Below are 10,105 nucleotides of genomic sequence, written 5' to 3'. Positions count from 1 at the left end.
TTGTTGCACCAATAGTTTGTTTGTTTAGACTTTTGTTATGTTTGAATTTAAATTTGTTATCAATTTGCATGCTCTTTTGGATCTTGTGTGGGCTTTCAAATAGATTATTAGTGTTTGGATTTTTATTATGTTGTACAAGCTACTATCATACTATTTGGAACAGAAAAGGCCCCAAAAAAAAAAAACCCTTAACAGAATAAATTGATAACCAAACCGAATTTATTTTGGTTAATTCGGTTTGATTAGTTATTACACTTTGGTTTCGGTTCGGTTTCGTAAATATGTATATTTCGGTTATTCAATTAATTCGATTATCACTGATAACTAAACCAAATAACCGAATGCTCATTTCTATGCTTGGCTGTGAAACAGCTGGAGCACAATGTGAATAAAGAAACCAAATAGAGCCCGCTGTTACGGAAAATACCTGAACATGAATCTTCGCAGAGGCCGTATATACTTTAGTATATTTTCAGCATTTCTATGGGCATATACTTGCGATTTCTCAAGGTTTTTTTTTTTCTCCTCTAAATATTATCAAAATATATGATTATGTTTTGCCCTGACACGCCTTATTGTCTCTTAAAAAAAGCATTGTAAAGGGCATAATATTAAACGAAGTTTTGATAAACACCAAAAAAAGTCGTGTTTTTGTCAAGGAAATCAATTCAGTAAATTTAAATGTAACCATGATTGCCACAATTTTGTCCACACTGATGGCAAAAGGGGGGAAATAGCCAACACCACTTCTAACGTGTGGCCAAGGTGTCAAACAACAAATGTACATACACATGATGAAAATAACTCACACCTTCGCAATGATCAATCATAACGTTCAAAACTGTGATAGGTAACATATATATATATATATATATATATCACAAATCATAGGCAAATCAAAAAAGAAACATAACTGGTATTCATGATCGTGAAAAACCATGTACAAACACACGCCAATCCTCCGCCTTTAAACAACACAGCCCCCTTAGAAGTCAGGGTGTTTTTGAATGCATTCCTGAGCAGTCTCCGGAATTTAGTGCCTTGTAGTTCACAAATCTGCTTGGAGCTGAGTTACGCTTAGACCCTTTAGGCAGACAACTCTTCACTTGCTTCCCACGGAAAACTTTCTGTTTGTGATCCAACTCTGGCTTCATATAAGTTTCTGCTTCTGAAAAAACTAATGGTCTTGTGACTGTACTTGGAGCACTAGGTGGAATGATCCTTCCAGCCATGGCTACGTCTAGAGAGATGAGAGAAATAAGGAGGTAAAGAACAGAGAAAAAGAACTTTGTAGTAGACATGAGGCTTCTGGTTTGATCAGCCTGTGGAGAAAGACAGGTTTTATGGTTGATTGCTGTGAGGGCTTTTGGGAAACAATGTGCCTTAAATAAGCTCGTGAGCAGCTGATAAAGGCAGATATCCATGCACAGCTTTTTTGTCTGTGCCGCAAGTCAAGATATCCGTGAGTAATTTATGTTATTGCACACTATCAAATTTATTCACTTGTTTTCTTAGTACCCATGTGATTAATCAACTACCACGTGTGGTTTAGCAGCTCATTACAGTTCCAAATCTTAGCCACTTGCTGAGTTAAGCCGCAAAAGTCTTCTTATGAATTTAATTAGTGTAAATGACCTACCTTTAGCTAGATTAGAGATACGGTGAGAAGTCTCTTTTCAAAATTGAAAATTGAAAAACCACATCAGGTGCGATTAAGAGTTTCATTTCATGTGTCCTCTTCACGGCTGTTGATAAACTGTTATCAGAATTGAATGCTTTTAAATTCAGTTGTTACAATGAGAAAATAAGCCTCACAATGTAATATTCTCTTTTATACTGCCTCCTATCCACAAACATGATGATTCTCTTTAATTTCGCCGAACTTTTCCCTCGCTTGCCATTTTAAAGTTGAGCAAACGGGAGAGTTTGGTCTGAAATTAATACGCACGCTGCACCCTGCGTTGCAACCACTGTCCCTGACAGTAATTACTACCCAAAACTCCAGAAATTAAAAAGGGAACGGAATAGAATTGAGTTTGCACCAGAACTTTGTCCAGAACGACTCAGTGCGAGAGTTTATAAAAGGAACCAACTTCATAACCTATGGATTGCAGCCTCATTAAATTCATATAGCCTTTAGTGAATTCCGTTTGTCTAATTCGTTATAGATATTAACTATGCATGAGAAAACCCGCGTCTGCTTCAAATCTGCAAAGTCCCAGAAATATGAAGAGACAAAATTTACTCTTTTCACGTGAAACCTCACCACTTGAACCTGAGAGCTCAGAAGGAAGCAGCGATCTGCCCAGAAAATCTTACCTAGATTTATCGTGTTTGCTGATTGGACAGATGTTGGTTTCATTGCACAGGATTGGAAAATAAATATTTTGAAAAAAAGCAATGCCTTTCTTGCAAATGGCATGTTACCATTGTTTTTTTTTCCCCCTTCTTAACAATAAGCAACATATTTTCGTTTTTTTTTTTCCTTTGCCAGCAACAGTGAGCAATATATTAATATATAATATAAAATTACAAGTATAATTTTTAAAGTGTTTTCCTTAAATACTCGCTTATTTTATGTAACAAAATCTACAACGGAAAGGTAGTTATGGATTTAGCAAGAATTAATTCTTACCTGAATTAAGAGGGTAAATCCTCTCAAACAAGATGAGGATAAGATACGGTGGTTAGGGAGGTTGGCCAGTTAAGTTAGAGGGACAGGGAAGGATCGTTCATGAAGAAAAATCTTTAATGGAGCTCTTAGTGCGCCCAACTTCACTTCCCTCCTTCTCCAACAGTAAGATATTATCTTTCCTTCATTTCCCCCTTTAATTTTCGTACTACTAGCTCTTGCTGCTACATATTCTCATTTAAACTTCATCAATCTACTGGTTGAACATACCAATCTGCCGAGAGACCTCAAGGAGGCACCATTAATGATCCCCACGGCTTCTGGATAGCTTTCATCTCAATAATTCGGTTCGGTGGAACCACCGTGCTGATTGATTGCCTACTTTTACGGTGGAAGGTTTCTATTAGATTGTAAACCTGTAATAATCCAGATAGACATGGTTCGTTTGCCTCATTTATTAGCCTTAATGTTAAATTGAAAAGAAGTCCCCAAAAGTCTCAGTTGAAACCTTGAAACCTGTCTCTTGATCTGTTTTGTCTAGTTGGATGAGAATGCCACTGCTATCGTAAGTGGCCCTTTAACTCTTTTGGTAAAGATCAGCGTCTTGTATGATTTCAATTTTACTGGAGTAGTGGAGTTAACCGTGGGAAAACCCAAGAAATTGAGCTTCCGGAATCTTACAAGTGTTCTGAAATGGACTCATTTGTGTTCTCATTTCTGTACAAGAGTTTTTGTGCTTGCAGTTTCAACTGTTAGTGTTTATTCTCACAACAGAATGAACGGTGTCAACTTAAACCTGTTTCACGAAAAATCGTTTTGCTACTCTGTAGCACTCAAAAGTTGTCTCTTGAAACAAGTTTTTGAGGACACCCCTGCAAGATTTATACTTTTCAATCTAGCAGAAGTGTTCAAAGTTGGATGCTTGGTTCATCTTACTCTTTAATAAGACCTATTTCACCTGAATTATGACAAAGAAACCAACTGCCTTCAGAAGAAAGGTTGAAACTTGCCAATCTTTGTGCATTTCCTGTCGATGCATCTTCAATACTCCTGATGTAATGTACTATTGGTTTCGCCATTTATATATTGTCACCTTTTGCTTTTCTTGTCAAAATGATATACCCTAAATTTAATGTTGAATTTCCTAAATGTTAAGTGAAAATTGCTTGTATCTCAGCACATAAATGACAGCAATATCGAACTTTTCAGTATTATAGTACGCCAAGTTTTTCTTTTCCTATGATGGTTGTCACTTGTAGAGTTTCACCCCTACTGTTTCATTGTCATCTTTCTATCATTTTCAATCAAGATTAGTGTGGGTTTTGTACACTGCATGGTCTCAGAAATTAGCTATTGTTCTCATACATAATATTATTTGTTGGAGTTTTTATATTATATACAGATTACCACTTGCTTTGGGTTATTGTTAGTTGAAAATAATTTGTTTTATTACATGCTATTCTCTTCTTGTCTTTTATTTCACTAGCATAGTTAACCATTCCTCAGACCTTCTGGTTTAAACTTTTCCATTTGTTGTTTTATGGTGTTCCTACTCCTAGGACAGCAATCCACCGATCAATGTTGTTAAAATTGAGGACATACATATCTTACCAACGTATTTTCGAGTCTCATTTTGTATCTTTTATAGATGTGAAGTCACAGTTACAAGGAAGGAAATGTTCCACTATTACCTCTGCACTACCTGAAACAGCGGCGTCAGTGGCTGTCACTGCAACTCTTGTCGGTGCAGCAGTTACCCTTCTTGTGAAGAGAACAAAACCTACTGAAACGAAAGAGGTCAGTGATTGATCTTTCCATTCAGAAGTATTTTGGAAATATCTGTGTTCTACGATGTCTACTTTATGCCAATGTTAAAAATTATACATTTTTATTCAACCAAGGATGTAAAAATTGCTTCTTCATCAATTTTATGATTCTTGTAGATGACAATGTAGCTGTAAGTTCCATTAACACTAAAAAGTATAGAAACTTCTTAAAGACCGAAGATTCAATTATATTAGGCGTTCCTGTTTCCGCATTACATGACGACTGAACAATTGCAGATGCTGTTCTTTGTCCTCCAGAAATATGGCATTTGTGAACTTGATTGTGTGTTGACAATTCACTAATGCCAATATTTGGCTAGCCTAGAGATAGGCTGTGTAACCCACAAAAAAAACCAAAAAAAGGTCATGCACTTATCTTTAATTAAATAGATCAAACTGTGATAAATTGCACCCTTTATTGGCAACTGTTTGTGTAAAGAAAGCTTCTTGTGAAAAAGATTCAATTCAGAGTATGCGAAGATTGTGCTGGTTCTGGTTTATGCTCAGAATGCAAAGGTGAAGGATTTGTGCTCAAGAAACTCTCCGAGGAAAATGCCGAGAGGGCAAGAAAACTTTCCAAGAATATGGCTACTCGATTCACAGCCGGGTACTATTTTTATTTCTCTCCATTCCTTTCATCGCAAGTTTTTTGAATTCATTCACTCACCTGAATTTCACAGCCTTCCAAAGAAATGGAGCTATTGTACAAAATGTTCTTCTGGCCGATCATGCCCAACCTGTGGAGGCAGTGGGAAATTAAGCATCTAGGTTTTATCACCCAGTTTGAGAAGACACAGATCCTCTGCATTATTTGTGACCTTGTTGACGGCAGGATTTAGAGTCCGATAATAATTTCTTACGCGAAAGCTCGTGACTGATGTGAGTTCTCGTCTCTGCTGGTGTGTTTATAACTACAATTCCTAACTCTGTTGATCTCCGGTAAAAAAAAAACTCTTGATCAGGGAGCAAAAATCTTGTGTACATAATGGAGCGGCAGTGTAAATCAAGTTTTTCCTCGCAGGAGGAGAGTCTAGTTCAACAGAAGACATGTGCTTTGGCTTCTTTTATGTTTTATATTTTTATTTTTATTCTCTTCCATTGTCCTTTATCATATTTGCTTTCTAATGTTGAGATGTAAAACTTCTAATACTTGGCAACCGACATGCTGAGCCAAAACCAGGGAATCATGTTCCCGCAGTTGAAGTTATTGTTTTAAAAGAGTTGACATAAGGCTGCAATCTCAAACATAAATGCAAATTATACTGAAAATTAAACCTCTTTTTCATGTACTATGAAGGTGACATTGATCATAAATTGGTTTACTATGAATTTTATGTTATACATTGATATATTTAAACTCGGACGTTTGTTTAACATGCAACGCTGCGGTCAGAATACTATTTTTTCACGTTTCTAGTTTTTCTGTTTTATGGATAGCATTTCCACAGCGAAAAAGAGATGAATGTGCATGGAGCATTTTAGAGTAAATAAATTCATTTCCCTTCTTGCTACCTTGTTTCTCGTCTTTTTTGATCGTACGTAAACGAATTCATATGCCTAAAACTGCCTGCCAGTCCATAAAACTTAGAATTTAGTGAAAAGACAGATAGTGGTAAAGAATCCCATTCTTCAGCAGACGTGATGATGCAACTTCGTTCCCACCACGCCGCAGTTCCACGCGAAACCCAAATTTAATCACATAATTCAAATCATTTGAATTGCATACATCAGCGTTGGTGTCTCCATCATGATTCAGAATATGCCTTGACTTACCAATATATTCTACGTTTCACAAGCAGAGACGAACTCTCCGGCAACTAAACAATAATATTGAGATATTAAGATTCATAGTAATGACATCAGCTGAAAGGCCTTAATATTCACCAATGATTTTTGCATTGATGCCACCTGCAAACAACTTTCCCTTATAATATTCTATATCTGTATATTAAGATTTTCCCACTTTCTTTTTAAGGTTTCCTTAATGGTACATACTACATGGCATTCATCTTCACTTAATAAGCATGAATGCCTACCGACATTATAAGTACATTCTTCTATGTGCATTTATTAAAGGGAAAATTGCAAAAAAAAAAAGACCTTGAAATTGCAAAAACGCAGATAGAGACTCTTGACAACTTCACTATAGTTTGTGACAAACTATAGTGAAGTTGTCAAGGGTTCCTATCTGCGTTTTTATAATTCTAAAGTCTTTTTTTGCAATTTCCCTTATATTATTAAAACCCAAAAGTTAAAAAAATAAAATAAGGATCAGACATGGGAAGGAGTTGTATTCGGTGGTGTTGGGGCAGAGGCCACACGCTTGCCTCTCTCAGATCGGCTGTTGGCCGCGAACTTGAGACTCTGCTGATGCAATCCCTTCTGCTTCTCCTCCTCGTTCCATTCAGAAGCATAATAATATTCTTCGGTGGATTTATCAACATCTTTGGTAGGAGGAAGAAACATGCTGCCCCATTGTGGGAAGTGAACCAGAGTCACAGGAAGTGTACAGCACACAATCATCACACCCATCAAGGAAAGACCAGTAGAGGTAGAGAAGTTGGAGGTTGAAAAGAAAATCAACTGGGTCAAACCCGACCCGAAGTTCCCCCCGGCCCCAGTCAGACCCGATATGATCCCCAGAGACCTCCTTGAGATGAATGGGATTATACCAAATGTTGCACCACAGGCAGCTTGAGCTCCCATAGAGAAGAAAATCATAGCCAACACAGCAATGGGTAGCGAATTAGCTCGGCCAAGCCATATACAGAAGGCCCCTCCTAAGGTCTGCAGAATCCACAGGACCCAAAGCCTCCCTCTCATGCCAAATATGCGAGCTGCTGTGTCTGAAGCATATCCACCAAAGGGACGAGCTACGATGTTGGCCATTCCAAATGTTGCTGCGATGACCCCAGCTGTGTGAAGCTTCAGATTGAACCTGTTTTTGTATGAACTAATAATTAATCAAATCGTTGTGACGATAGTGCCAGAAGGATATATATGTTTAATGAGTGGAGCTGAACTCACCTGTCGTAGAAATACTCAGCAATGACGTTGTCAGTGGTTAATTCAACTCCCATAGAGTAGCCATAGAGAAGAACAAAAATCCATGTTCTGTAATTTGTTATGGCATACCACAGCACCTGAACAAATCTGTTTAATCAGCATCCTTATCCATGCATGTTGTAATTTGTCGTAATATACCAATCAGAAAGAAATTATAACTGACCTTGGAGAACTTGTCCTTAGCAACATCACCCTTTTTCTGCAAGGTAGAGAGGTTTCCATCAGGTAAGTCCTGGCCAAGAGTTAAGACGAGGAGTCCCATGATGACATTCAACCAACCAGGAACAAAGAACGCAATTCTCCAGGCAGTGAAAGGAGTAGCCCCAGCTCTTCGGGTCACCTCGTACACCAACGGCATTATAAGCTGAGTGGCCCCACCTCCCATGTTGCCCCACCCAGCCGCCGTCCCATTAGCCAAACCCACGATCTTACTGTTAAACATCGTACTCATCCAGTACTGACACGACACAAATGTCGCCAAGGAGAAGCCGATCAGAAACCTCACTGCTATGTACCCAGCAGCATCCTTCACGAACGACATGCAGAAAACAGTAGGAGCTGACATCATAATTAGAAAAGCGCAGCCATAGCGAGGGCCTATGAGGTCACACACTGCACCCATCGTCAGCCTTGAGAAGATGCTGCCTGAAACAGAGGCAACCCCGGCATTCCCGATGTCGTACGTTGTGAGGTTGAGGTTGTCCCGTATTATGGGAACCAGGGGAGCAGCTGCGAAGGTTGAAACGAAGCAAGTGAAGAAGGAGATCCAAGACAAATGGAAGGTTCTCATGTGGGGTTTGGCTAAGGACAAGGGTCTGAACACCTTGGATTTATGCTCTGAATCTACAGGGAGAGCGAAGTTGGCAGTTGTATCAGTTGGGACCATCGGGGAAGCTACCGAGGATACAAAGGTTTGCTCTCTGCCTGTTACCCCATGCATGGAGCTTCCTGGGAACCCCTCAATACCTGCCATTGTTTGTGGAAGAAATTAAAACTCAGAATAGAGAAATAAGGAACTGAGATAGCTCAAGATGCTGGGGTTATGTACAAGGATGTGCAGTGGGGTATTTATAGAAGGAGGTTTTGGTTCTTTTCCCCATTCAAGTATACGTGCTTTATTACTATTTGGTCGCTTCATTTATAAAGCAGGATTTAGTCTTTGAAGATTAATATAAAAATAATTAAGAGAACGTAATTTTAAGAAATTGCGAAGGTATAGAGACAAAAAGGAAGGCTTGGACACTGTAAAAGCCTGCCCTAGTAAGAGCCGATGGATTCCCAATGGCCGAGAAACTCTAAACAAACAATAAAATAAATAACATCCAACTCGCCGCATCTTCGAAAGGAAGTCTCATTGTACATCCCAGGGATCACATACATTATAATTAAGTGTTGATCATTAATTAGTCTGTCTCCCACGTATGCATGCATGTTTCCGTTTCAGAGTTTATTTACGGCATGTGTGCGTATATATTAGTTAGCCGTGACTTTCTGTGCAGCAGCCTGGATCAGGTATATTTGGGGGAGGAGGGATTTCGTCGCGGTATCTCGCAATATCGCTGATCTAGAAGCTAGTATCTTCTTAATTAATTGTATACTTATATCCAGTACTGTATATAGTAGAATATTTTATTGTTTTCCAGTTTTTCATGAGAGTTTTGTAAAACCTCTAGGGTAATGAAAACACGATGGCTCAGCATCTATCCTTAGGTTATACTACTGGTAAGATTATTGTAGTGCTTTGCAGGGAAGCATAAGCTAGGATTTTAGTAACAGCTCCACTGAATGCGTATTGAAAGAGGATTTGCAATTTTGGGCTTAGCTAATAACCTTGGCACAACCCCACCCTCAAGTAATTGAGAAGCATATATTAAACTCAGTTTTATTCAATATAGAGCGTTATATATATTTATATCAACATAAAATTAATCACATTTCAGCATATCCTAACGTAGTTTATTCATTAATTGAAAACCCAAAGTTGAATTGAAATTATATATTTCATTTATTTTCTATCTATCAGCATATATGTGGCAAGTTGGCGCGGTGAATATGCAAGCAGACACACACAAACTTACACTTGGCAATGTAATTTGCAATTAAATTAAAATCAACACTTTAATGTAAACTATAAAATTTATTGAAAAAAATGACATTTAAATATTGCATATGGCCTATATTTTTAGATATTATCATACTATACCAACGCCAATTGAATCAAATATATGTCGCACATGACGCTCGGTTGATAGATCAAAAGGTGAAAGGATCCGTCCATATAATTGCTAATTAGTTGAAGACTACCGCGAAATGGAACAAAGAAAATGAGGTCACTGGATTGTTTATATTTCAGTTCATAAATGAAAGCGAATTGTGTTTGTGATTGAAACTTATTGCATGTGTTGACAGTGAAAGAAACAATATCATATGAATACCAACTTACCCTTTCAAGTGTTCTTAGAGTTCTTTCTCCTTTTACTCTCTCTCAATTTGTGGCTCCTATTCGTTGGACATGGACACGCCCACGCATTTTTGTACGTTTTACGATAAGAAATTCTGTGTGTTTCAATCTATCAGTCGA

The 10,105-nt window shown here is 38.0% G+C and overlaps 2 protein-coding genes across 3 annotated transcripts; one reads left to right on the top strand and one right to left on the bottom strand.

Moving 5' to 3' along the window:
* The first annotated feature begins 2,675 nt into the window (after positions 1 to 2,675).
* On the top strand, positions 2,676 to 5,747 carry LOC114762716 (uncharacterized). Of its 2 annotated transcripts, XM_028952269.1 has the most exons (4): positions 2,676 to 2,797; positions 4,281 to 4,429; positions 4,917 to 5,065; positions 5,139 to 5,747. In XM_028952269.1, exons 1-4 carry the CDS (start codon positions 2,752 to 2,754, stop codon positions 5,224 to 5,226), a joined length of 432 nt encoding a protein of 143 aa, XP_028808102.1. In that variant the 5' UTR covers positions 2,676 to 2,751; the 3' UTR covers positions 5,227 to 5,747. The 2 variants fall into 2 exon arrangements, with proteins under 2 accessions (XP_028808102.1, XP_028808101.1); XM_028952268.1 differs by lacking the exon at positions 2,676 to 2,797 and having other exon boundaries at positions 3,213 to 4,429.
* A 947-nt stretch (positions 5,748 to 6,694) lies between these two features.
* LOC114762774 (high affinity nitrate transporter 2.4-like) lies at positions 6,695 to 8,497 on the bottom strand. Its single transcript, XM_028952352.1, has 3 exons — positions 7,688 to 8,497; positions 7,486 to 7,601; positions 6,695 to 7,396 (listed from the first exon to the last, which is right to left on the bottom strand). Exons 1-3 carry the CDS (start codon positions 8,495 to 8,497, stop codon positions 6,730 to 6,732), a joined length of 1,593 nt encoding a protein of 530 aa, XP_028808185.1. The 3' UTR covers positions 6,695 to 6,729.
* Positions 8,498 to 10,105: the final 1,608 nt, after the last annotated feature.

This window comes from Neltuma alba, unplaced genomic scaffold (genome assembly GCF_004799145.2).
Source record: "Neltuma alba isolate B1F8T4 unplaced genomic scaffold, ASM479914v2 tig00011241_pilon, whole genome shotgun sequence".
NCBI lineage: Eukaryota > Viridiplantae > Streptophyta > Magnoliopsida > Fabales > Fabaceae > Neltuma > Neltuma alba.
Note: the sequence above shows the minus strand (reverse complement) of the source record. Positions and strands in the feature narration are given on the sequence as shown.

Excerpts from the sequence above, each read along its gene's own strand:
- LOC114762716 (XM_028952268.1), top strand. The coding sequence starts at position 4,211 with ATGTTGTTAAAATTGAGGACATACATATCTTACCAACGTATTTTCGAG. Across the intron at positions 4,430-4,916 it reads AACCTACTGAAACGAAAGAG|ATTCAATTCAGAGTATGCGA; the intron begins GTCAGTGATTGA and ends CTTGTGAAAAAG. Across the intron at positions 5,066-5,138 it reads GCTACTCGATTCACAGCCGG|CCTTCCAAAGAAATGGAGCT; the intron begins GTACTATTTTTA and ends TGAATTTCACAG.
- LOC114762774 (XM_028952352.1), bottom strand. The coding sequence starts at position 8,497 with ATGGCAGGTATTGAGGGGTTCCCAGGAAGCTCCATGCATGGGGTAACA. Across the intron at positions 7,602-7,687 it reads CTAAGGACAAGTTCTCCAAG|GTGCTGTGGTATGCCATAAC; the intron begins GTCAGTTATAAT and ends AGATTTGTTCAG. Across the intron at positions 7,397-7,485 it reads GCTGAGTATTTCTACGACAG|GTTCAATCTGAAGCTTCACA; the intron begins GTGAGTTCAGCT and ends ATACAAAAACAG.